This window comes from Platalea leucorodia (genome assembly GCF_965183815.1).
Source record: "Platalea leucorodia genome assembly, chromosome: 14".
In the NCBI taxonomy this organism is placed as follows: Eukaryota; Metazoa; Chordata; class Aves; order Pelecaniformes; family Threskiornithidae; genus Platalea; species Platalea leucorodia.
In genome coordinates, this window is record NC_138836.1 from 2,417,365 (window position 1) to 2,443,673 (window position 26,309).

Genomic DNA, 26,309 nt, shown 5'->3' on the forward strand with positions numbered 1-26,309 from the left:
TTCGTGGCACTGCCGGCAGCAGGCTTGGCATTTTGGAAGTGGAGTGGGACGGAGCCCGCGGCATCTCCGCCATGCGCCCGCGTTGGGTAACACCCGGCCAGGCGGTGACGCCAGGGACCGAGGGGTGGGGGCAAGCAGTTTCGGTTGGGGCAAGAGCAGATGCACCCAAACCAGTGATTACCTTCGCCCTGAGCTGCTAAGTGGAGGAAGTCTGTGATTAGTTGACACCTCCAGCCAGGCTTTGGAAATTAAGCCAGGCTGGAGCAGGGGGTGGATGACAACTGCTTTATTCACTGCTGATATATAAAACTGAAAACGCTGTCCGGGTACGATATCAGGCTATTCTGGCGGTGATGGCCAAAAGGACCGGTGAGGGATATGCAGTGAGTCCCTGGAGGGGTTTGGGGTGCTCATAGGCAGGGATGGGTTTTGGTTCTGTGGCTTTGAGCCCTGGGGAGCGATGTCCGAGGGCTCGGGGCCAGGTTTTGTGCTGAGTTTGGTCTTCCTGTGCAAATGGCTTTCAATAAACATCCTGCACCGTCCGCTGCTGTGGGTCTCACCTGGCCCTGCAGCCTGGGGAAGGCAGGGACTTAGACCCGGGGCTTGTCCCTAGGCTTGGGGGTTCTTGTGTTTGCAGATGGCTACTGAAAAGAGAAGGCAGGCGGTTATGTCCCCTCTGTGCTGTAGCTGATACCAGGCACGTGTCCGACCCCATGCAAGGAGGAGCCTGCCGCTCTGCACAGTCAGTCCCGTGGGTCCGTCCCCACTCTGCAAGCGGGGGATGCTCGTGGTCCATCCCTGCAGCACACTGGCCTGGCCAGGACCTGGAGGACCATCATCCTGACCCCGGAGCCAGGAGGGCTCAGGTCCTGCTGTGCCATGTGGCCCCTAAAGCTTGCAGCATGGAGGAACTAAGCTGACGTCTCCATACCCAGCTGCTGCTGGCAGGTAAATCCCGGCTCTTCGCACCCCGGCGTGAACATCATTGAGGTTTAGCAGAGCAATTCCCTACGTGCCACCCCCCAGCACCCATCCGGGGGTCAAACAGGGATGCGAAAGATATGGCAGCTATGCAAAGATGGTGTGAATGACACTGGGGGTGTGGGCCTTGCACCCCCTTCCTAGCTGGGCAATGCCCCTTGTGGGGCTCTGCCATTCGGCCGCTTTCCTCCCGAGGTGCCGGGGCAGCACGAGGTGGCATCGGACCAACACAGACCCCGGATGAGACCACCAGCCTCCATCCACGGTGCCTTCCCGGCAGCCCGTGTGTGACCCGGGACAGGGCAGCGCGGCTTTGCCTGCCCCGTCTCGCTGCCGTCCGGTCTGTGCCACGCTGGCTGGCGCAAACAGATCAGCCAGATTAGCCGGCACTGGGATCCAGTTTCTTCCTGGAGCTGCTGAGCACGAGCGGGAAGTTTTCCTTCGCCCGAAGTGGCTGTTTGTGCCCTGCAAACAGCGAGGCGTCCTGGGGAAGTATTTATTTAAGGTTAAAAGTGTGTCCTCGCCACGTCCCAGCGGGGCTGGGAGCATGTGGACTACCGAATTGCCCCAGCCAGATCTGGCATCTGGCCACCCTGCCAGCCCCGTCCCAGCCTGGCACCGCCACAACAAGGACCCTGGGGAGGGAGTCTTGGTCCCTGGGAGGGGACATTGCACCCCACAGGCTGGGGGTGGGTGTCTGTGCCACCCCTGGCACCCACCGAGGTGCACGGATCAGGTCGGGTCTCGCCTTTTGGGAGCCCACCAGCCCAGGGCTGAGCATCCCACGCTTTTGGCAAAATGACAGCGAGAGCAGCCGTTGCAGAGAGCTGTGACTCCCTCTGGTGCCTGCCCCGAGGCCCCCGAGCTCATCCTTCGCTCCTTCCTCACCCCAAAGCCCCAGAGATGGAGGGCTTGGGGTGCCCTGGCTGGCCATGGGGCGGCCCCGGTGTGAGTGGGTGAGTGGGTGAGCGGGGGCCGGTGCCAAGCTCCCGGCTTGGCAGTGGCCACGGGAGCCACTCGGCCATGGAGCCTGGGATGTGCCAAGCAGCCTTGTGCCAGGGCCTGAATTTGGGGGGACGGAGCAGCTTTCGGGGGTGATGGAGACAGGGCTTTGCCTGCAGATGGAGCTCCTCGCTCGGCCATCGGGCTCAGGGAGAGGATTGGGGTGAGGTGTTAAACCCCACAAATTTCTCCTTCTTGAGGACCCTGTGGCTCTGCCAGATCCCAAAAGGAAAAGAGGACGGTGCTTAAGCTCTCCCTGCTGGGGAGGGGATGGTGGTAATTAATCCCTCATTAAGTTAATTACCCAAATGTGCTCGGCCTGAAAGAGGTGAGGGACCCCACTCAAACCCAGGTATTAAAAAGCAAATCTCTGCAGCCCCAGTGATGCTGGGGGGATGGTGGTTTTGGGGTGTCTGGCTGCGGCAGCCCCATTGCCAGCCCCTGCAGCCTGCTCCTTCCTCCCCCCTTCCTCCCCTGGAGGAGGAGGAGGAGGATGCGCAGGGTGGGTGGCCATAGGGATGGAGGGGCTGCCAGGGGGGCTCTGCCCCCCACCACAGCTCTGGGCTGCAAATACTGCAACTTTTGCAAGCAGCTCCTGGATTTGGGGCTGGGAATGGCCCCTTTGGGGGCTGCAGGGGGCTCTGCCCCACAGGCTGGGGGAACCCTGGGGGGAACAGAGGGGAGCACTTGCGGCCCACTGGGTCCTGCCAGCCTGGCACGTGTGCCCTTGTGCCGTGCTAAAATGGCCCTTTTTCCCCCATTTGGGAGCGGTGATGTGGGAGGACCTCGCTGGGGGCCAGATTTGGCCTTTGACTGAGCCCAGCCCTGGGGGCAGAGGGGCTGGAGGTTGGACGAGGGCAACGGTGGGTGCCTGATCCCCGGGGCTCCCTCATCGGGGCTGGCAGCTGCCTGCGCAGGCAGCCGGGTCTGCTCGTGGGACCCCCGTGCTGCCCAGGGCAAGGGACGGCTGCAGGGTTGGCAGCCGCCGGCAAGAGCTCGCTCCTCCGGGGATTACGCTGATCCCCTCTGGCCGCCCTGCTGCGCCAAAGGATTTCTGAGTCCTTAATGTGGTTTTCCTGCTAAATTGGAGGTGCTTGCACCCACAGTGCAAGGGCCAAGCCAGCATTTGCTTTCATCCCTAAGATCTTAGTGGGGTCAGTAAGACTGCATGGCTTGGCCTCTGCATGGTGGCAAATCAGATGTAAATCAGGGTTTAAAAATTTCTTTAAAAAATGGAGCTCTGCAAGGAAGCAGATTTAGGGCTACAACCCTGAACTTTCTGGCCCTCCTTACAGCTTTGCAGACTCCCCTTATGGCTGCTGTTCCTCCACGGGCATCGTGAATCCCACCTTTGCTGCAGCTCGAAGCAAGAGGCTCTGACACGTTTCCCCAGAAGCCAAAACTCAGCCTCTCCCGTGTGGTTTCCAACCCACTATTTCTTCTCTTCTCCCAGGTGGTCTCTGGTCCCAGTGGCGGCACGGGACCAAGCGATGCCACGCGACTGCCCGTGCATGCCAGCACACTTGCCGCCGGCTGCGGTGGGATCCTGATGGCTCATGCTGGTCTTGGATGTGGGGCTGATCGCCTCCACCTCCTACTCGGCCGCCGCCACATAACCAGTTCTGCCCCGTTCTGCACTTGTGCAATGGCGGCTCCACCACCCCTCACCTTTGGCCCTGCCGAAGGGCAGCCCGGCACCCTCGGAGCAGGGCTTTGTCACCGTGCTGCCACCGTCCCTCGCGGTGACATCCTAGCTGTGATGAAGGCAGAGAAGGCACCAGACAGGAGCGGACCCAGCAGCACCACCTGATGCACCCTTCGGATCTGACACCCACCTTCCCTGGCCCGGTAGCACCCATGGGTGCTCTCCCTGGCTGCGGGCTTCCCTCGCTAACAAGCGGGTGATGAAAGCTGCGCTGCGTATTGGGATGAATCACGGACCTGGTCGGCTGCAGCCAGCCCTGCAGCTTGCTGGGCTTCAGACGCGGCTTTAAATCGTTAGTGTCCCTGGCTCTGGAAATGATCTTTCGTAATACAAGCTCTTACAGCAGAAATGAAACCTCGGCAGGTCTCCAACGCACCCGCGGCTCTGCCCCTTTTGCAGTAGGTGTGATTTTTTTTTTTTTTTTAATTTTTATTAATTTTTTTCCAGGGTACGATGACAATTCCCTGGGGCTTGGCGCAATTTGGGTGCGAGGTTTGCTTCCCCACAGGTTGCTGCAGTGATGTGCTGTTACCAGAGGTGCTGAGCCTATCCCAGTTTGGGGCTGGGGTACCCCAGCGATGGATATAGCAAACCTGCCTTGTCTATGGATTTGCTAGATAGTGTCATCAAGGTTTTGGTGGATCAGTTGAGCTGATTTGGTTTTTGGTTAGGAGAAATAACAAAACAAGAAGAAATCCAACTCCCCAGCAAGAAGTGATGTGGTTTTTGCCTTCCTCCGTAAAGAAACGGGGCTCAGGAGGTGCTGATCTGCGCACAGGCATCCCCAAAGCTTGCGGGGTGCCTGGGTGATTAGTTGGGAAGCAGCGATGGAAAAGGGAGGACATTCTTACAAAATTCCTGAAAACAGCCCAGTAGAGATGCAGGACCCTGTGGGGGTCAGGGCTGGGTGCCACGGCTGCTGGGCACAGATTTGGGGTGACCGGGTCCCCTGCGGGTGCCCCTGGGCTCAGCGTCCCCCCCCAGCACAGAGAAGGGTGCCAAGCGGCTCCGCAGCAGCAGTTTGGGCAGGCAGGCAAGCAGGCAGGCGGCCGTGCAGCCGTGCACTGCCCCCTCCTTCACGCAGCCTGCTCCTTGCTGTGAAAAAGGCCGTTTTTCTCCCCAAAACGGTTCCCTCGTGGGACGGGCAACCTTTGCTGCTGCTCCGCAGCAGAAGTGAAACCCTATCCCCATCCTCGGTGCTCTGCTTGGGTTTCTCGGGGCTATTTCTGGCATTCGGCTCCTTCGCCTCCAGCGTTTCCACTGCATTTCTCCATCTTTTTTCTGCTCCTTCCCTCCTCCGCCTGCCCTTGCCTCCCTGTGACCTCGGCCGAGCGTCCTCCCCATGGCCCCACTGCGATGGCTGCTCCCCGAAATGGGCCACCAGGGCGGATTATTGCCATTGCTAATCTGCATTCGCCCTCCTCCCCGTCTTCCCCTGCTCCTCCCTTCTCCAAATCGCTGCTGCACAGCACCGGTGTGCAGTGCCGCACGGGCTGGCCGGCTGCCCCGAAACGGCCAGCGTCAGGAGAGCTGCCGTGCCAGGGCTGGCGTGAGTAGGGGGCTGCGGTGGCCGGGTGGTGGCCGGGGTGTCCCCAGGGTGGGAGGCTGGGTGGCTCTGCTGCTGTCTCCGCTGGCTGCGTCCTCCTCGGGTTGTTTATTTTTTCCATCCCTGCCCTTCCCATGTCCTTCGGCGGCAGCGGCAGCCAGGAAGGCCGTCTGCAGCGGGTCGGGGTGCTGTGGGTGCTCCCCTGTGCGTGCTCCCCTACCCTGCGTGGCCTCTGCTCGGCAGGGAGATGCCGCTGGAGGATGGGGACCCAGCGAGGTGGAGGGGACAGCGGGTCAATGGCGAGGTCAGCGGTACCCCCCGGCGCGGGGGGACAGGGGACCCCCCGCCCCGGAGCACGCCAGCTCCCGACGGCAGCGGGACGGAGGCGATGGCAGAGGGCTGGGAGCCGGGGCCGGCACTGGATGACGGGGACGTGACCCCCGGGGGGGGCCCGCAGCGAGCGGGGCAGGAGCCGGGGCAGCGCGAGGAAGCCCTGATGGCCGAGCTCTCGGAGCTGGTGCAGAAGGTGGTGAAGAGCAGCAGCTGGTGGGACCGGCACGGCGTGGACATCAGCATCCTCACCTGCAGCTTCCTCCTGCTCCCGGCAGGTAACCGGCTCGGCACCCCCAGACCGCGGCTGGGGGTCCCGGGGGGGTTTCACCTCCTCCTCATGTATTTTGCATCAGTGTGCAACTTCATTTGCGTGAGAAGCCTATTAGCAGCATATTAAGCCTGCAACAAAGCCACAGTAACCCCTTCACCCCGTGCCCTGGGGCACCCTGACCCTGCTGGGGTCACAGCGGGTGACGGTGGCACCTGGGATAGAGCCTGGGGTGAGGGGACGGTGCCCGGGCAGATGGGCGCAGGGCAGAACAGGGAACGACATGCCCGATCCGTGCCCCATGGCGGGACAGGGAAACCCTGGAGCTTTTGGAGACGATGGCCGTGACGGGTGCAGGGGGGCATGGGGGAGCACAGGGCTCCAGCAGCATGGTTGGCAAGCTGCAGCCGGTGCCTTCTCTTGCTTTTGAACTCCTGGGGATGCTGAAATCCTGGTAGGGTTGTATTTGTCACCAGCGGGATCCCAGCTGGAGCTGCGGGGTGGGACCTGGCACCAGCAGCACCTGGTGCCATCGCAGCTGGAAGTGGCCAAACCTCCAGCACGATGGCGAGCGTGGCTGGTCCGGCCATGCAGGACAGTGAGGAGTGAAGCTTTCCAGCTCGGGCAGTTTAAGTACTTGTAACTACGTCTGAAAAACAAGTTTAGGGCAATAGCTGGCATGTTTGGGTGTAGCAACACCTCGAGCCCGGCGAGGAGGGCTGCGGCACTTGTGCATGGCTGAGCTCTTGCTTGGCTGGTTTCTCCGCAGGGTTCCTGTGCCTGCGGTCAGCCCAGGCCGTCCCTTTCCTGGTGGGTGTCCTCACCCTTGGCGTGGTGCATCACACCCTGACCGTGAAGGGCAGCCACCTGGCCAGCCACAACGCCTTGACTGAGTCCAAGTCCTGGGGCAAAGTGTGGGCCATCTTCTTCATCGAGGTGAGCGGGGCCACAGGGTTCGGGTGGCAGGCCCCCCAAAAACCCCATCAGCGCCTTGCCAGCACCCCAAGTCCTTCAGGAACAGCCACCAGAGACCAAGATGTATCCAAAACCTTCCTGACCCATGTGCAGGCGAGTTAAATGAAAATGCTACCCCAGGGAGCACCAGGAACATCCCTGCTTGTGGGGCTTTGCCTGGAGGCGGCGGGGCCGGGGGTGAGCCCCTGGCTGGGGACAGTCCCTGTGATGTGCTGGGCTGTGGGGTTTTGTGTCGCTCCCCTTGGCCACGGGGCTGCAGAGCAGGATAATGCATTACAGGGAATGGTGGAAATAGTTTTCAGTGTTTAACTCTAAGAATTCCATTTCTAGACTGGTTTGGAGGCTGTGGGGGGCAGAGCATCTTCCCTGGGTGCAGTGCATCGCCTCTGGGTGCCTCTCCCATGAGCCCAAGCCAGGCAGTGCCCAAGCCTGGCACCGTGGCTGTTGGCATCACCAACCCCTTTCTCTTCCCTCCCAGCTCTGCTCAGCTTTCACGGCCGAGCAGGCCACCTACAACCACGTGAAGATCCACCACGGCTACACCAACGTCATCGGCCTGGGGGACTCCAGCACCTGGAAGCTTCCTTTCCTGAACCGCTACATCTACATGTTCATCGCGCCTCTCGCGGTGCCCATCATAACCCCCCTGGTTGCTCTTGGTACGTGTCCCAGCCGCCTTGGGATGGGGTGTTGGGTCTGGTGAGCTCGTTACTGTCCAGGTCTCACCCCACCAAAGGGTCCTGCTTTGGAGGCATCACATTGACTACACCAGCCCACGGTGTGACAGAGGGCTGCAGTGAAGGCAGGCAATGCCTCACCTGCTCCAGGGAAGGCATCTACTGCATCTCTCCTTTCTGCTGGTGCTCAGAAACGCTTCACATTTTCCTATGTTGGGTCAAGAGTTGAAAGCTCTGGCAAAAGTCATCATGAGCCCAAAGCACCCCAAATTTTCTTTCCTGTAATTCAGACCCTTGGCCGTAGCAGGGTTCAGCGTTGCACGTAGGTCTCTGGCCGGTCAGAGCTTTGCACGGGGTGCGTTTGCTCACTATGTATGGGATGGAGGCATGGGGATCCCTGGGGGCCGGGACGCAATGAGCTCAGGCAGACAAAGCGGTGGCTCAGGGGAAATAATGGTGCCAGAAAACGACTGGGGAGAAGAGCCCCGAAAATAGTAAGAGGTTGAGGAAGCCCAGGCTGTCGGGCTGAACACACAGCTCTGGACAATGCCAAAAGCGCAGACGATGACTTGGCAAGTTGTAAGAAATGAAGATACAGCCAAATCCCCGTGTGATGATGCACGTCTGGAGCCTCTGCCGGGGCTGCAGCCCCCAGGGCACTGCCCTGGGCAGGCTCCGGGCCCCAGCCCCAAAAACCAGCAGGTCAGCAGGGCTGGGGGGTTTGGGCCAGCCTGGAGGATGGGGAAAGGGAGATGAAGAAATGGGATGGGCTGCAGGTTCATCAGCATGCTGGGCAGCCTGGCCGCTGGAGCAGCAGTGGTTGGGAAGCACCAGCACCTTGCCCATGTGCTGCCTTTTCTTCCTTGTATAGATTTGTTGAGGAACGTGGAGTGGAAAGTAGCTCTCCGGACCCTCTGCTGCATGTTTCTGGGTCTTTACTGCCATTACTGGTTGCTGCTCCATGTCTCGGGCTTCCAGTCGCCGTGGTCCGCCCTGCTCTGCATGCTGCTCACCCGCTCCCTCCTGGCCCACCCCTACATCCACGTCAACATATTCCAGGTAGAGACCTGAGATGTCCCGACGGTGCTGGAGACAGGCCAGCCACCACCTGGCGCCGGGGACATGGCCCTGACGCTGCTGGCTGGAGCTTGTGTCAGCTTAAGGCGAACGGCCTCGGTTGTCACCTCTCTCATGCCGATGTCATCGTGGGGAGGTCAGGCTGGTGGTGCTGGGGTGGACGGTGGTGGGTGCGGGAGCACGTCAGGGCAGATGGGTGCGAAGGGCTGGAGGGTGATGTCCTCTGCGGTGGCTTGCGGGACGGGGGGGCTGGTGCGTTTGCTCATGTATGTGCAGTTGGTATCGCAGGTCCTGGGATGGAGGGAGGCTGGTGGCACGCGGTGTGGGCGGGCTGGGGGACAGAGCCCGGGTGCTCCTCAGTGGCTCTGTGGGCAGATGAGTGCAGGATGGAGTGACTTTATGGACGAACCCAGTGCTGGGGTTGGCAGCCAAACCCCAAAATGTGGCTCATCCTGGCCGGTGCCTTCGTGCTCTTGCACAGCCAGAGCTGCGGCTTGCTCTGCCGGTGAGGGGCCGGGGGGCTGGTGGGTGCTATGGGGTCCCCACCTCCCTGTCCCACAGCACATCGGCCTCCCCATGTTCGCGGCCGATCGGAAACCCAAGCGGATCCACCTGATGAGCCTGGGTGTCCTCAACCTGCCCCGCAACGCCCTGCTCGACTGGTCCTTCGGCCACTCGCTCATCAGCTGCCACGTGGAGCATCACCTCTTCCCCAGCCTCTCCGACAACATGTGCCTGAAGGTGAGACGGCCCCGCGGGGCGGACGAGCGTGTGGGGAGGTGCCATGGGAACAAGACCATCCATCTCCCCACCACCTCCTCTCCCTGCCACCAGACCTCTCTGCCTTCTCCCCCCATGCTAGAGACCTCTCACTGCTTTGCAACAGCCCCAACCCACCTCCCTCCATCCCCACTCCTGTTTCTCCTGGGTTTCCACTCCCTGCTCCTTCCCTTGATCCCAATTCCAGCCTGCAGCAGCCTCACAGTGATCCGGGATCCTCCCAATTCTTCCTTTGGGAAAGCACCTCCAGTGCTGTGCAGTCTGGCATTTGTTTCAGCTGGCATCCAGGCAAATCTCCCTGTAATTTTGGTCGTGCCCTTACTTGTTGCTCTGAGGTGTGGGCTGTGTTCAAAACGTGAGCTCTGAGCACTGACCTGGATCGAGGGGATCCCAAGGCAGGTCCATGCGCTGCCCTTCAGCATGGGATCTCCACTCATTTAATACTGCGCGCTTATTTTCAGTCTCAAGTCGGGGTCAAAATTAAGTAACAGTAATAGAGGGAGCGGGAGCACCAGTGGGTTTTGGGTCGTGCCCTTTGCTCGAGCTCGCGGGGCTGGTAGGACCTGCCTCCTGCAAGGCGTGTTGCAGGACAGGGGTAATTAAGTTGGTGGCAGCCTCCCAGCCCCGCCGCCGAGCCGGCTGTGTGGGCACGTGGGGATAACTATGGGTGCAAGTGATGAGCGTGCGTGGCTGGCCCTCATTAAAAGCCTCATTAGGGCATCTCTCCTAATCTGGAGCCCTGCAAAGGCGTTTTGCCAGGGTGAACTCCCCATGTTGCTGCAATTGGAAACCGCCTTCCTCTTAATTTTCATGGCAAAGATGTTATAGCTGGTGCTGCCTTCTCCAGCCCTGTTTCAGGCATGTGGGATGGGTTTTCTGGGCACCTCGCGGGGATTTTGGTGATGCCTCAGGTTGGGAACCTTGTACAAACGCCGGGATATCCCACACGGAGGTGACTCTGCCTTTGCCTTTGCAGATCAAACCCATCGTCTCCCAGTACCTGAAGCAGAAGAAGCTGCCTTACAACGAGGACACCTACGCCTCCAGGCTCCGGCTCTTCCTCCAGAGATACGAGGAGCTGATGGTCCACGCTCCCCCCATAACGGAGCTGGTGGGCATCCAGTGAGGACGGGGCCCCAGGACTCGGGGGGCTGCTTCCCGCGGGGACTTGCGGGAGGGATGGTGTTAGCAGGAGGGGGGCTACGCAGACACACACCTCCATAAAGCCATCGCGTAGGAAACATCTCTCCCCGATGTCTTGCTTTTGGCTAGATGACGATGCATGGAGCCACTGCGGGAGGAGAGCTGGGCAGTGCGACGCCAGGGATGGAAAAGTGGGGTGTCCCCCCAAGCTATTCCCAGCCAGGACTTAGTTTTATCCCCTCTCCTTTCATGCCTGGGGAGGGGAAACCCCCATCCGCTGGCGGGGGCCTCCCTGCAGCAGGACCAGGGGGGATGCGGCTGGGGATGCGGCACCGTGCCCGGGGCATCCGGAGCCGGTTCCCAGCTGAGAACCGCCGGGGTCTGTAGGAAGGGGCTGCAAACGTGTGGTCGGGGGCTCAGGGAAGGAGCGGATCGTGGGGAGGGGGTTGTGTCACTGCTGCCTGTGCTTTGCCTGACTTTGGGGTAAGTCAGTCCCTTCTAGGAACAATGATTCGGCAAATTCAGCCTTAACATGTTGAAGTGGATTTTCTTTATTACTGGGTTTTATTGCTGGAGCAAATCGTACTGGTATCGCGCAGTGCCCGAGGCAGGGCTGGGGGAAAGACCCTTGCCCCGTGTGGGGTATCCGTTTTGGGGTGCGGGAGGTGACCCCAGACCTGGTCGTTGCTATCGCAAGATTTTAGCAGCAGAATCACGTGTCGGAGACAGGCAGGGCTCCAGGGCTGGGGAGATTTTCCCTGCCTAGGGAGGGTGAACTCAGCCCACTGAGCCGCTGCCAGTGGGTGGGATGCTCACGTGGCCGGTTCCAGCCCCTCCGCGATGACGTGCCTGGCTTTCCCGGGGCACTCCGCTGTCCCAAACAAAGACCGATGACAAAGTCCAGCCCAGCGTCACGGTGGGGAGCTGCCAGCAGAGAAGGCAACCAGCTCAACTGGGACCAGCACAGGAGTTGGTGCTGGCCCTGGGCATTGCGAGGCTTTGCTCTGAGCCTGGGGTTTCACTCCCTGATTTGTGCTGTCCCCCCACCAGGGCAGGACCCCCCCAGCCTCAAAACTGGGATTTATAAGGCTCCGTATTGCAAATGTGTCCTGAGGCCCAGGGATGCTCTGCCCTGGTCCTGGCCCGTGGCAGGGCGAGGGTTGCAGTGGGCAGCCCGTGGCGTTTGCCTTCCCACGCACATCACGTACCCTGTTCTCCATCACCAAGTGCAGGGACATCTTCACACCCACCGGAGAAGGGTCCCCGTGTGGCCGCTGTGACATGAGGCTGGGGCCAGGATGGCCACGGCGTGTCCCTGTGTAGCAAATCCAGACTCGCAAATGGAAAAAGCTGGACCTGGCTCCATCCAGTGTGACCCCTTTGGCATCAGAAATAGGGAATTACTGATTTATCCTGGGCTGGGGCCCAGGGGATGCTGATGTCCTGGGCTGGTGGCATCGCTGTGTCACCTCTAACCGGCCCCATGCGGGTTTATCGATCCAGGACATTGTGAAACATCCAAAGGGCAAATTCTCGCCCTTTGAGCACGGGTTACGCAGGGTCTGTAGGTGGGGGGAGCTGGGGGCGGCTGGACCAAACGGCCTGAGTGCTCCTGGGGGTTTCCCGGGGCTCAGGGGTGGCAGAGACCCTCCCAGAGGTGCCCTCCCGCCCCCGTGATTAGTTTCTTAATTAAGCATCAGAGCCGAATTATGCTAAATGTGCCAAATTAATGGTGCTCCTGGCTCCAACGAGGGGGGGTGAGCGTGCATTAGCGGCGCTTTCGGTTCAGCCGGGGTAATCGCAGCCTCACGCAGGCACAAAATGCTCTTTCTCCTCCCCTGTTGCGAAGAGAGCAGTTCCAAAATGTTTCTAAGCGTTGGTGGGAACAACCGCCCTTTTCACAGCTGGATTTCATGGATGTTGTTTAACGCAGTGCCATCTAAAGGCAAGCGTTCGCAGGTCCATCAGCCAGTGGGAGATGACTTGTGATTTGGGAAATATGTGGGTTATTCCCTGTCAGAAGCATCAGATGCAGCAGAGGTTAATGGGGAAAAGGGAGATTTCTGACCTGTGCTCAGAACCCCTGGAATTTCTGCCGTGCGCGATGCCCCAGATTTAAACGTGACTCTTTTTGTGGATGATGTCAGTGCTGGTATTTGGAACCGGGCCTCCAGCCTCGCCTCTCTGGGCAACGGGTTGGTAATTGCTGTGTTGAGCTAAGCGGGGAGCACAGGCCAAGGCTTTAAAGCCGTCAGAAATCCTGGTCCTCACTGCAAACGCCCCGAAGGAGCGGGTGCAGACGGAGGCGTACGGCCAGCTGCCGCTCTCAGCATGCCTTTGCAGAAAGCCATGAACTAATTTTCAAGACCGTGTGAGAAAGCGTCTGGGTTTTATGACCCTTATTAAAATCGGCTTCTAGCTGTAAACTCTTCTCGGTCTTAATTGCTTTTAAAAAGCCCCGTTAGTGCTCGCCTGCATGCTTTGGCATCTGTACAACCCTTAAACATCTCCTGGGCCCGCTGAGATGATTTCCCTGCCTGGTGTATTGAGCAGGGGCTGAAGAAAGATGGGGTGCTCCTGCACGGGAGTTGCATTTGAAATGAGGCGAGTGATGGGATTAAGGAGGAAATAAAGCAGGGACGGTGGGGGAGGCTGGGGAGGGAGCTCTGGCAGCAGCGTTTATCCGCTGCCTCCGGCACTAATGTTTTATCCTTTAACTGAGGGGATGCTGCAGGTTTCTCCTGGCGAGGGGTGGACGGCTGGGCAGAGGATGGTTAAAATCAGTCTGGGCTTCGGTTTTCCGCGGGAGGCCCCGCTGTTAACCGCTCTGGGCAACACCGGGGCGCACGCAACGAGCAGCCGCGGGGGTGATGCTGATGCGGGGAGCCCCAGGCAGGCAGGGTACCGCGGAGGCCTCGCCATAGAGAGCGGCGGCGCGGGAGGCAGCGAAACGGCCTCTCCTTCCATGCTTCTCTGTGGTACCGCTCGTTTCCGGACAGCCGTAGCGGCAACGGCATGCGGCCATTGGCTGCCGGCGCGGGGGCGGGGCCAGGCGGCGCCGTAGGGGCGGGGTTATGCTAAGCGTGGCGCTCTCCCGCCTCGCGATTGGTCGGCGGGGAGGAGGGGCGGGGCGGCGGCGGCGGCAAGGGCGGCGGCGGCCGGGATGGGACCGGGCGGCGCGTGCTGGAGGGGCGGCGGCGGCGGCGTCCCGGGCGGTGAGGGGCGGGGCCTGGCGGCGTCACGGGGCGACCGGCGCCGGGGGGGCCCGGGGCTGCGGGGGAACCGGGGCTGCGGGGGGAGCCGGCACCGGGGAACTGCGGCTGCGGGGGAAGCGGGGCTGCGGGGGGAGCCGGCACCGGGGAACCGGGGCTGCGGGGGGAGCCGGGGCTGCGGGGGGAGCCGGCACCGGCGAACCGGGGCTGCGGGGGGAGCCGGGGCTGCGGGGGGAGCCGGCACCGGGGAACTGCGGCTGCGGGGGAACCGGGGCTGCAGGGGGAACCATGACCGGGGGAACCGGGGCTACGGGGGGAACTGGGGCTGCGGGCCCGCGGGGGGAACCGGGCCCGGGGAAACCGGGGCTGTGGGCCCAGAGGGCTGCAGGGTGTCTGGGCCCGGGAGAACCGGGGCTGCAGGGGGACCTGGACCGGGAGAACCGCGACCGGGAGAACCGGAGCTGCAGGGGCACTGGGGCTGTGAGCCCAGAGGGCTGCGGGGCGACCGGGCCCAGGGGAACGGGGGCTGCGGGGGGAGCTGCGGGTGTGGGGTGCTGGGGCCCGGGAGAACCGGGGCTGTGGGCCCAGAGGGCTGCGGGGGGACCAGGCCCGGGAGAACCGGGGCTGCGGCCCCGGCGGCTGCGGGCGCTGTGCCCGGCCGGCCCGTGCTCCAGCCCTGGGCAGTGAGGGACGCGGGGCCGGCGGGGGGCACCGGGCGCTGTGCTCTGGGCCGGGACCGGGACCCCCCGGTGCGTGGGGCTGGGGCTGTCCCGGGTACGGGGCCTCCTGGTGCCCGTCTCCGGGGCGGTTGACAGCCCCAAGGCCGCGGGCTTGGCCGAGCGCGGAGGCCGCCGGCCGTGACCTCGAGGCGTTTCTGCCTCACACCGCTGCGGGGGACGCGCCGCCGGGCCGGGTACATAAACCCCGGCCTCCCTCCACCGCCTGGCTGGGCGCCATGGCCGGCGCGGGGGCACGAGCCCCTCTGGGTCGGTGCTGGGCCAGAGGGAAGGGCAACGGGCGGCCCTGGGCGCTCGCCCTCACGCCCTCTCTGTCCTTCACGCCTCCAGGTTTCACACGATGGCTGTCCTCGGCCAGCCCGGCTCCTCGCCTCTGCGTGGTGGGCAGCGGGCCCGCCGGCTTCTACACGGCTCAGCACATCCTCAAGGTACCGGGGTGGGATTTGGGCGCGGGTGAGGGCAGGGACCTGCCCGCGCAGGGAGGCATCTCCGTGCTGCCTGGCTCTGAGGGGGCTGGGGGTCGTTTGTGGGCTCCTGGCCCCACTCCAGCCAGGTCGGTGGTGTTGGGGGGCTGCTTGGGGCAGCCCGGACCCCGCAGAGTGCTCCTGCCCCCCTTCACCTGGGCTGGGCACCGCTGACCCCGTCCCTGCCCTGCTGTGACCTCAGCCCAAGGGATTTTTCTAGAACCAAATAAGCAGCAGAGACCTGCCTCGCTCGGAGCTGTTGTCACCCAACAGGAGCAATATTAACCATGCGTTAAAGGGAACGGGGAGGACATGCTCTCCCGTTTCCTCCTCCCCCAGTTGAACTGGGCACACGGGGGATCCTTTGCCTGGTGTTTGTAAACGTGAGTGCTCTGGGTAGTCACATCTCCGTCGGGAAATGAGACCCGAGCACAGAACTTGGCTGCTGGCACCGACCAGAGATGCAGCAGCTTAACCCTGTCATTAAACCCCGCTGCGTTGTCTCCAGTACATGTTGGAAAATATCTGTTACTAAGCCTCAGGGACAAATTTCAGGGCTGCTTAATCTCTGGGAAGAAGCTGACTCAAAATACAAGATAACAAAAGCCTTGCAGCAAAACATCTGTCTAAAGCTCCGACCCTGAGGTGACTCAGCTCAGGGGGATCTCGGGGCACGGGCACCCCTGCCGGGGGCTGGCAGACGGCTCGGCGGGTCCACCAGCACCCAGGGTGCTGCGCTGGGTGCTTCCCAGCCAGCGTGGGGGCCCTTTTGTCAGCCCCCCGGGTACTGGATAGCACCAGGTTGGTGTGGAAGAGGGGCTGTGGGCTGGGTGGGAGGATGGAGCTCCCCCCGAGATGTACTCGATGGTTCGGGTCACGTTCTCTGCTACACCTTGCGATCTGAGCCTTGTCCTGTGCACGGAAGAGCCTGGAAGAGGCCGTTTCTGACTTTGGGATCTTGGTGCAACCCTCCCTCCTGCCCTGTGTTTCCCCCAGCAGCCGGTGAGCCGTGCGCGTCCCTCCTGAGCTGCTGGGCTCACGTGGCCTCTCTGTCCTCGTCCCTTAACTGTGACTTCCTTCCCTGCAGCACCACGGCGGGGCCCGAGTGGACATCTATGAGAAGCTGCCTGTTCCCTTCGGGCTCGTCCGTTTTGGGGTGGCCCCAGACCACCCCGAAGTGAAGGTTAGTGCTGGCTCGGCCCCTTCCCCTTGGGGTTGAACATGGTGATGGTGGTGGGTGCAGGCCAGGCAGTCGCCGTCCTTTGTGGTGCCTCAAGGCTTGCTGAGGTGTGGAGCTGCCACACTGGAGAGGTCCAAATCTCCTCCTTGTCTGTGCTGAGGCCCAGCAGGGCCCCAGCCCGGTGATATGGGACGTCTGGCTTTAGGGCTCTGGACAGCTGGAAGGAAATTTTACGCCGGCAGGGTCTTGCCTGCTTGCTGCGGTTGGTGTTTGCCTCTGCTCTGTCTGTACCTGTTCTGGGTGCCTGGGAAGACACCGATCTGCTGTTACGGGCGATGGGGTTGGGCTGTAGGTGCACACCTGGGCAAGGAGAAGTTAAACCAAGGAGCTCTTTGAAGTCAACCATTTTCCTTTGCAGTGGGCGTGAGTTGTACCCAGGGTTACCTGCTGCGTCTGAGCTGGGGTGGAGGTGGCTGGAGCAGTAGGACACAGGAGATCCAGGCACAGCAATATGTTGTGATGGTTTCCTCTAATCCCTGGAGATCATTAGACCAAAATGCCTGGATCCGTTTGAGCTGAGAGATGAGGAGTGGACATAACGGATGTGGGTTTGGGGCAGCTTCCGCAGTACGGTGGTATCCGTCCTGTTACCAGGCTGAGTCCGGCTGGAGCTGCAGGGGGAGAAGTGGTTGTTTTGCTGTGTAGCCCTGTTCGCTCAGAAGAAAAGGCTTTGGGCACCATCCTGCCCTGCGTCCTCTCTTGATGAAGTGGGTGTCAGGACGGGTTGAGATGAGAGGCTGGCAGAGGGGGGCTGGCAGGGGATGGAAGGGGTGGTTTGGTGGGACTCCCTTGCAAGCCTCACCTTTGGGAAGGAGTTTTCTCCTACAAGGGGCTTTACTCAGAGGGGCCTGAAAGGGTCCTGTCCTCCCCAGGCAGGTGGAAAAGATGGATTTTCCTTTCCCCAAAGGGCGGTGGAAAGAGTGCCAAGTCACAGCTGTGCTTATCTCCCTGTGAGCTATCTGCGGCTGTTGTTAGATAAGAGTCTCAGAATAACTGACTCGGAGAGGGGGAGAAGCATCTCAAGGCTGAGGGGGACGGGAACGGGGAACTTCTGTCAGCAGCAGACCTTGGCCTCGGCTGTGCCTTGGACATAACTCCCCGGTGCTTGTTTGATCTCGGCAGAACGTGATCAATGCCTTCACGCAGACGGCACGCTCGGAGCGCTGCGCCTACTACGGAAACGTCACCGTGGGGAGGGACGTCACGGTGGCAGAGCTGCAGCAGGCTTACCACGCCGTGGTGCTGGTGGGTACCGCGCCTCAGAGCCAGGGCTGCCTTGGCTCCCCAGAAGTGGCAGGGAAGGTCTGCAGGGTTATTCCCCACTGGGATCTCGGGAAGAGGGTTCGGGTGAGGTGTTTCTTGCTGCCTTATTGCCATGGTAAACTCTCCCCAGCCTCGGGACATCTCAAATGCTACGAGACTTGTCTGAAGCCTTGCAGGGAGCACGTGCTAGAGCGTGGCATCAAACGCACGTGTCTGAAACCCCGCTGCAAGGGGCAGCGCTTGAGGAACCTCTTCCCTGTGCTGGCCAATACCTGTTTCAGCCTGACATAGATTTGTCCCTCCTGTTCCGTCCTCAGCTTGTTGTGCTCTGCCTTGGCCCAAGGAGGTCAAGTTCGGCTCTGGAGGCCAGGGGGATGAAGCCCCTGTGCTCAGGCTGTGTTTAGTCCCTCCGTTGAGTATTCCGGCCCTTGGGAAGGGTTGGCAGCCGTGCAGGGTCCCTGGCAGCAGCTGGAAGGGGAGAGATTTGTGTTTCGGTATCAAACCCTGCACACGGTGACATCTCTGACTGTGTCTGCTCCCTCCTCAGAGTTACGGTGCTGAAGATAACCGGGTCCTGGGGATCCCAGGGGAGAACCTCTCCGGCGTTTATTCGGCCCGAGCGTTTGTGGGCTGGTACAACGGGCTGCCCGAGAACCGGGATGTGAGTACAGCCGTGTGTTTCCCTGCCCTTCCTCCCCGTCCTGCATCCGAACACAGGCATTCAGCTCCAGATTAAGTCCTGAAAGGCCCGCAATTGGAAAAGATTAGCAGGCACCATGTTAAATCCTTCTTAGATGGTAGAAATGTGAACAATTTGCACATCAGTGAGAGCGGATTAGCTGGCTCTGTAGGTTGGCAGCACGTTTTGGCCGGGCCAGATGGGAACCTGGGGGGGGTGATGCTCTGCTTTGGCCTGAGGAGGTTTTTTGGCCAAAATTGCTCCTGCTCCCAGAGATGCCATCACAGGAAGAGGGCAAGAGGGATCGGCTGGGGTGCCCGGAGCAGCTCTGTTGCTGCGTCTGCTTGGGGAGGAGGCTGGCATGGAGTTTCCCTGTCTGCATCACCTCTTTTTGGGGAAAAGAGGGGTGGAAGGGAATTTGGGTGGTGGGAGCAGGTCTGAGGGGTGCACGTCATGGAGGCCGGCTGGATTCACTCATGGCTGGGTCTTTCTCTCCCCACAGCTGAAGCCCAACCTGGGCTGTGAGACGGCGCTGATCCTGGGTCACGGCAACGTGGCGCTGGATGTTGCCCGGATCCTCCTGTCCCCGCTGCCTCTCCTCAGGGTGAGTCACGGGGATGCCCCGCACTGTGAAGGCAGCCTGGGGCCCAAATTTTCTCCTTGCTGGGTGGGTGCTGGTTCCCACCCATCTCAGCAAAACCTCCGGCTCTGCTGTCTTTGGGCACTTTCACCAAGGAAGCCTCTTGCCCCCATGGGTTCACAGTCTGTAGGGTGTGATCCAAGGCTGAAGCCGTGCCTTGGGTAACGCTGCAGAGCGCTCAGGGTTGCTCTGCCCGTACCTAAAAGGTTGGCAATTGAGCTTTATCCCTTCCCTTCCTATGAGAAGCAAAGGAGGAGCTGCTCGGCCTCTTCCACTACCAAGCTAGAAGCTTCTCCTGTTGCAATTTGTTTGTTTCTGCTGTAGCTGAGGGTAGCAGCCTGGTTGCTGCTGGTAGCACTGGGCATACTGGTGGCTGGTCCAAGCTGGTGGACCTCCTCTCCCGCTGCCGCGCTCCCCTATAGACAGCTGGGAGCTGGTGTGCACCAGCTGCTCTGTACAGCTGCTGCCCCAGATGTTGGCAGCAAAGGCTCTCCCTCCTGGAGAAATGCCACGAGGTTCGTTACAGCTGTGCAACAACTTCCTGTATTAATATCTAAATTAAATAACAAAAAAAAAAAAAATTGGGAGGCACTGCCAATCAGTGGCTAAACCCAGCTGTGGGAGTAGTGCTGCGAAGGACACGGCACTGGAAATGAGTGCCAGAGCGTACAGGCAGTTCCGTGTTAAGAATATTGGTCTGGAATGGTTTGTCCTGGTTACCTGGTGTCCCTGCTGTTGTATCTTCTCTGGAAAAGATGATCTTGTGATCTAGATACGTGCGTGTGATTGAAGCAGAGCATGGGGTTGCTGCAAGATGCTGACCATCGGTTGAGCTCTGGTGATGCTTGTGTTTGTCCTTGGAGCTGCCTGGGGCGGGCAGGCGGTGATTTGAGCTGTGGTTTGTAGTGGGTTTCACCCAAATGCCTGTATATCCCGAGCTGGGAAGTCACCCAACAGCATCTGCAGGCACCCCAAAATCGAGATCACTGGAAGGCTTTGCTCCATTCACCCCAAGGTTAACCTGCCTGGGTGGATCCCCCGAGGCAATCTCCCGGGGTGCTGGCTCCTTAGCCCTAGCGCGTTACGGCCTCGGAAAGCACATCCAGTGATGAGGGACCAGCTGTGCAAATAGCCCTGTGCAAAGGGAGATGACTTGTTTTCCATCCTTGCCCAGGCTCTCTGTATGCACAGCCTGCTTTTCTGCTGCTTTTTCACCTTCAGAAGCTGTGCCTTCCCCCCAGCTCCCTCCAGATCTGCCCTCGTCCCACCCTCCTCTCTCTCTCTTGCAGAAGACAGACATCACTGACGGCTCCCTGGCAGCGCTCGCCTGCAGCAAGGTGAAGCGCGTCTGGCTGGTTGGGAGGAGGGGACCTCTCCAAGTTGCTTTTACTATCAAGGTAAGGCTGGGGGTGCTGGGGGGCAGCCGTGTTTCCCAGTGTTGAGCCCCAGGCTGCCCGTCCCTGGTGGGGAGAGGTGGTCTAGGGATGGGTGGGGAACCTAGGAGTCCTTCCTGCACCCATTTGCTGGCTCCTAGCCTGGACTGCTGGGGGAAGAGGGCATGGGGCTGTTGGATGACCTCTCTGTGCTGGAGGTAACGTCTTCCCACCTGCAATTTGCAGGAGCTGCGGGAGATGATAAACCTGCCCGGTGCCAGACCTGTCCTGAACCCTGCTGACTTTGCAGGCCTTGAAAATGTTATTAAAGGTGAGGGAAATGTGCCATGCTCCTCCGGACAGGGACTCCCCTTGGCAGGTGAGCGTCCAGGAGTGATCTGGAGATGCTCAGAATGTGCATCAGAGAACCTCTTTGCCTTGTGTTTAATGCACAGCATGTAAAAGCCAGGTGACCGTGGTGTGGCTTCTCCTCAGAGTGCTGGGAGGCCGCCAAGACAAGGGAACAGCCTATTTCTCTGTTTGTGCAACCACTTTGCTGCTTGGGAGCCATGCTTACTCTGTGAGTGATGAGGGCAGGAGGTTCGGGAGGGCTGGGGGAACCTGGCAGGAGAGATCCCAAGGCTGTTGATTTAAGAGCTTTCTGCAGAGCTAAAAAGAAAACACCGAGTTCAAGGGTGTCCAGAGACTTGCTTTTCTCCACAGGCTGCTGCCTTTGAGCACCAGCAAGACAGCAAAATTGCAGGCTTTGATTTGTGTGTCCCACTGGCCTCAAGCCTCAGGAGCTCTCCTGGTCACTTTGATTTGTAGTTTGTCATCTCAAAGGCACCGGACTCCCATCAGCATGACAAACTCCGAACGGACACTCACACACCACTGAAACTGCCTCGACGTGACCTCGGCTCCGTGCCATGTCCCGAGGGGCTTTTGCTGAGGTTCCTGTCCTGAAGCGCTCTCTCTCTTCCTAGATGCTCCCAGGCCGAGGAAGCGACTGACGGAGCTGATGATCAAAACAGCCCTAGAGAAGCCTGGGGAGAAGACGACAGAGGTGCAGGCAGCAGCCCCCCGGGAATGGGGCCTGAAGTTCCAGCGCAGCCCCCAGGAGGTGCTGGCCACCGCTGACGGGAGGCGGGCGAGGGGCGTCCGCATGGCCCTGACCCGCCTGGAGGTACGAGCTCGTGTCGGGGCTGGTACGGCCCTAGCAGGGCTGGAGCAGGACACTGCTGCATCCCTGCAGCCCTTGGGAATCTCTCCAAAGACAGCTTTGTGTTCCCTGGCTGGTTGGAGTGGCCGCTGGCAGGCTCTCGGGGAAGCTGGTATCAGCGACAAGAGCCTTTCCCTGTCTAAAGGGAGCTCTTCCCACGCTGCTGCTGCAGCAGAAAGGCCTTTAGCAAATACGCAGGGATCAAGGGTGCCAAAGGGGACTGCAGGAGGCTGCTGCTCTGCGTCTGGTGGCTGTCTGGTGGTCAGCAGCCTCTTCCTCCCTCTCACAGGGCTCGGGTGACTCCGCCAAAGCCGTCCCCACTGGAGATGTGGAGGAGCTGGAGTGTGGGCTGGTGCTCAGCAGCATTGGCTACCGGAGCCTGCCCCTGGACCCAGCAGTACCCTTCGACAGCCAGCGCGGCGTTATCCCCAACAGCTCGGGCAGAGTGGAGGGTGTCCCAGGTCTGTATCCGCAGGGCGATGCCGGGGACACGTTGAGCGCAGCTGGTGGCTTGGGGGCTTTGGGGTGGGAAGCTCCCTTCACCAAGGGCTCTGATACAAGGCGGTTGCAAACCTTGGTTGGAGAGTGGAAACTGAGGAAACGAGCTGCCTCTGTCAGGCGTTGAGACCTGGCCCGTCCCCAGCTCGTGGCAGGGGTGTCTGGTTTTGCAGCAAACAGCGCTGAAGGTTATGGTTGTTTTACTGGGCCTTGGAGCCTGTTACTGAAGCAATACAGCCCACACGGCTGCTCCATGCCGGTCTGCAGGCACAGAAATTGCTGTGACGGCACCGTTGAAGGGCCACATTCTGTCCCCACCATAGGGGTGGATTCTTCCACTGCCTGCAGCTTGATGTGACACCCAGGGCCAGGACTTGCAGCCAGGAGGGTCCACGGCCACGCGCTGGACTGAGCCTGGCTGCTCTGTGTGCCCACGCAGGTCTGTACTGCAGCGGGTGGGTGAAGAGAGGACCCACGGGCGTGATCATCACCACCATGAACGACAGCTTTGACACTGCCCAGTCGGTGCTGGAGGATCTCCAGGTGGGCGTGCTGGACGCGTCCGCCTCCAGAGAAGGCTTTGGGGCCGTGGAGAGCATCCTGCGCAGCCGAGGTCAGTGCTGGGGGTGTGAGCTGCTGTAGCAGTGACCGTGAAGGTACGCTGCAGCCAGACCCCTGCATCGGGGTATCCTGGGGCAGCGAGTCCTGCGAGCCGCTTTTGGGAGTGGAGTGCGAACCGAGGAGACGCGTTGTGCTGCTGTTTCGTTGCTCCAGAGCCCAGGGAGAGCGGGACTTGAATTCCCTCAAAGTCGGTGTCATTGCTAAGGTTAATGACCACTTTCTGGGAAGGGCCATGAAAAGCAGCACGGACCTTGGGTAAAATGTCGCTGTCAGCTGCCTAGGCAGCGAGCTATTGCTCTTGAGTGGTTTTCCTAGCGATCCTTCCAGGCAAGTTGGGGGAAAGATTAAAATGCCCAAGAGAGTCATTTGCTGTTGCTGCCTGTAAAGGCATTCAATTAAAGTGTGTGTGTTTTGGCTTTTAACTGTCTGAGGTTTAACAGTGCACTGGAAGTGTTTTGTCCCCTAAGGTGGTGCCGTGCTTGCCGTTGTTACGGCTTGCAAAGGTCTGACTGATCCGAGTTGACTGGAACCTGCCATCCCTCTCCTCGCGGTGTTGGAAATTATTATTCCTTTGTGAGGCTGAAGTCTGACGCCGTCTCGGAAAAGGGCAGGGTTTGCTGGCACATCAGGTCCCTGCTAACGGGGAGGTGAGGCCAAACTCGTTTTTACTTGGTTAACCTCTCCCTCCTGTCTCTGGCCGTCACCCCAGGGGTCCGTCCGGTTTCCTTCTCGGACTGGGAGAAGATAGATGCTGCTGAAGTGGCAAGAGGCAAAGCTGCTGGCAAACCCCGGGAGAAGATAGTGGATCCTCAGGAGATGCTGCGGTTGATCGGTCACTAAAGCAGCAGCAGTGGGAATGCGGCACTGGTCCAACTGGTACTGTCCTGGGGCAACGCCAGCAGGTTACGGGCAGAGCCCAGGAGCGCAGGGCTTGTGCCCTGGGCTAGCGGCTGCTCCGGGGAGGTGTGCGACACTTGAGCCTTTCTGGTAACGAGGAACTCTGGGTTCCTAAAATGAGTGTTTCAAAACAGCCGAGGCTGCTGGCTGGCCCTGCATCTCTGCGATTCTTGTCGTTCGGGTCCTTCGAGCATTAACAAACTGGCGAGGGGAGATGTGCGCCTGGCAGCAGTCCTGGCCCGGCTCCTTCCCCGCGGCAAGTCGCACAGAGAAACTTCCTCGTGTCTTGCTGCCTCCCCTTCAAGCCTCGAGCCAAATGGCTTCGTTGACGTGTCATTCGTGCCTGAGCAGGCTTCTTTTAATAATAATTGTTTTTTAAATAAACCCTTCCAGGAAAGCCAAATTGGACCTGCCGCTTGAGTCTGGCTTCTTTGTCTGTGACTGCCTTAATCTCGGAGCAGGCAGCCGAGCGCCGCGTCTCCTGCGACACGTCCCAAGGCAAGGCAGCCCCCCTCGCGCCGGGAGGGACCGTTGGCTCCCTGCTTGTTGTGAGCTCTAAACAAACAGAGAAGGGCATTAATTTGCTTTCTGCCTCCCGCAGTTAAGCCCCGGCAGAGCCTGGGTCGTGGCTCGTGGGGTGGATTGGGATAACAAGCGTGTAATTGCCTTGTTGCGGATCGTGCGGGATCCTGCGTTCCTTGGTACCTGCCAGCGCTGACTGGTGCAAGCAATGCCTGGAGCCCTTTCGCTGCATTCACTGGTGGGGTTTGGTTTTTTTTTTGGTCTGTGTGTTTTGATGTTTTGAAGCTTATTAAATGCTTCTCTCAGCCCAAATTGACTACGGTGACGGTGTCAGGTTTTAAGCCAGATTACAAGCCGTGGGCCGTAATCTCCTCTTTATCCGCGGCGCGGGGGCCCGTGAGCGCGGCCCCTTCCCCCGGCCGCCCTCCCGCCCCGCCGTCCCTGGCCCTGCGCTCCCCGCGGAGCGCTGCAGGATTGCAGCCGCTCCTCTCCGACCTGGGCAAATGGCAACAACGGCAGTGGCTGGTGGCTGTGCGTTAGAAACAAATTAGACTCCGTGACGGAGGCAGAGGGTAAATGGAGCCAGGGCAGCCGGCGGGGGTTTGTCTCAGGTCCACGCTCAGCCTCCATCTCCCGTGGCGGAGGGCTTGCCCACCGGCCACTGTACTCCCACCTCATCGCTGATCTGACCTTAGGGAAGGAAGATCTGTGGCTTCTCTCTCTTTTTTTTTTTTTTTTTTTTTTCCCTTTTTTTCCCCCCTTCCTTTTCTATTTAAATCTCATTTGCAAGCTCATTAAGAAACTCAGGAAATGTGATACTGGGAACTCGTACGCAAACGAGCAATAAAGCTTTTGTCGAACAGCTGCTTGTGTGATGTGGCTCTCGTTAAGTCTCGCGGCTGATGCAGTCCTAATGCTGAACTCTTGAGCGGGAGATTACATCAGCTCTGGGTTCGGAGGCGAATAAGCGCTTTGGAAAGGGGGGCGCGGAGGCGAGGGGGTTGCGCTTGGGGCGGGGAGCAGCCGTTTCGGTAGATGGCCCAGCCAGAAACGTGATGGTGAAGGGGTGGCTGTGGCTGCAGCAAATCCGCAGGTATTGGGAAGCGATGGGCCGGCTCTTCCCTGGGCTTTTCTTCCACATCGCTTTGAATGTTGATGTCAGGGTGCTTTTGTAGCCATGCTACGGGCCGCCGTGCTTGCACTGAGCGTGGCAAAGGGCTGTTCCTAAACTGGTGATGCTTCGGGGTGGTTTTTGGGCTGTTACAACAGATTAAGGGGAGCGTCTTTCTTTGCTGAGCCCAAAACTTGACCAAGGCCCTGGGGTTAATGCCGGGCTGCGGGAAAACCATGGGATGATCAAGGTCAGCGAAGGGCAGGGATGGAGGACTGAGCCTCATGGGCAGAGGAAGGATCATTACAATTATTTACCTCCAGCTCCCTTGTCCTCTGCTGCCTGTGTCCCCAGGCTGGCTCTCCTGCTGCCTCTCCATCGCTCTCCAGCCTTCTCTCTGGGGACCGGGATCCATCCAGCTTCCCCGTGAAGGTCCCTATCCCTGGTCGCTCTGTCATTAGGTGGCACTGGGAGGCCGATAACGGGGAGCAGCGAGGGGCTGGAGGGGTGACCCAGCACCCCCGGGGCTGGCAGGGGGGTGACCCGGCTGCCCGCAACGCCCCAGCTGCCTGCCTGGGCCACGAGCGGGCTGGGGAGCCCTCGCAGGCTCCTCTTCACCTTTGGGTGCTGCTTTTGGGCACCATTAACCTTGTGGGTGTTTGCTCCAGGTACGTCCCCACCACGGTGGTTCGAGGGCAGCCACCCCCTCGCCCTCCACTCTCCCGAGCAGCCGGAGGAGCAGCTCCAAAGCCGTTTTCGGCAGCAGGTAAGGAGCCGGGAAGGCGATGCTGTGAGTGACACCCGGCCGCTGTTGGAAGGAGGCCTGAAAGGCTGAAGTCGGCGCTGCCAGCTCTTCATGTGGACTTCCCTGCTCCGATGAGTTATGGCTCAGCTTAGCTTTAATGAGACTGAACAAAGCCGGTGGAGATCAGCATCTGGTGAGGGATGGCCTCGAGACCGGCCGGGCAAGGCTGCGCGGCTCCCTTCCCGCAGCTCCTCACGCCGCGCTTCCCGTGACGTCCTACGTGCCGCTCCCAAAGGCTGGGTACGGAGCAGAGGGAGCCCGTCACGGTGTGGGGTGATTGCACAGAGTAAATGCTGTCCGGTTTGGTCTTTGCAGCCGCCTGCTGCTGCTTTGCGCTGCCGTGCCTCAGTTTCCCCGGTCTGCAGAGCTGTGCAGGCTAGCTCTGCTCTGTCGGGGGCTCCTGCCTTGCGTTGGCTGCTGGGCAGCTGGAAGTAATCCAGGGAAGAAACAGGTCCAAGAGGCCCCAGAAGCTCCTATCGATGCTGCATTTTGCAGTAACACCTGGGAGACAAGTGCAGAGGCTCTCGCTGGCTTAGCT

At 60.3% G+C, this 26,309-nt stretch overlaps 2 protein-coding genes across 3 annotated transcripts; both read left to right on the forward strand.

Annotated features, from left to right (window-relative positions):
• Positions 1-5,481: 5,481 nt before the first annotated feature.
• On the forward strand, positions 5,482-10,701 carry FADS6 (fatty acid desaturase 6; the record flags this gene model as incomplete). The annotated part of the gene is made up of 6 exons (XM_082326660.1): positions 5,482-5,842; positions 6,605-6,771; positions 7,289-7,469; positions 8,359-8,546; positions 9,126-9,305; positions 10,321-10,701. The coding sequence occupies 6 exons, from the start codon at positions 5,482-5,484 to the stop codon at positions 10,468-10,470; spliced, it is 1,227 nt and encodes a 408-aa protein (XP_082182786.1). The 3' UTR covers positions 10,471-10,701.
• Positions 10,702-13,650: 2,949 nt separating this feature from the next.
• Positions 13,651-23,278, forward strand: FDXR (ferredoxin reductase; the record flags this gene model as incomplete). Of its 2 annotated transcripts, XM_082326478.1 has the most annotated exons (12): positions 13,651-13,702; positions 14,767-14,864; positions 15,988-16,083; positions 17,263-17,385; positions 17,951-18,064; positions 18,585-18,686; positions 20,012-20,119; positions 20,342-20,426; positions 21,082-21,281; positions 21,607-21,778; positions 22,255-22,428; positions 23,146-23,278. In XM_082326478.1, 12 exons carry the CDS (start codon positions 13,651-13,653, stop codon positions 23,274-23,276), a joined length of 1,455 nt encoding a protein of 484 aa, XP_082182604.1. In that variant the 3' UTR covers positions 23,277-23,278. The 2 variants fall into 2 exon arrangements, with proteins under 2 accessions (XP_082182604.1, XP_082182603.1); XM_082326477.1 differs by lacking the exon at positions 13,651-13,702 and having other exon boundaries at positions 14,655-14,864.
• Positions 23,279-26,309: the final 3,031 nt, after the last annotated feature.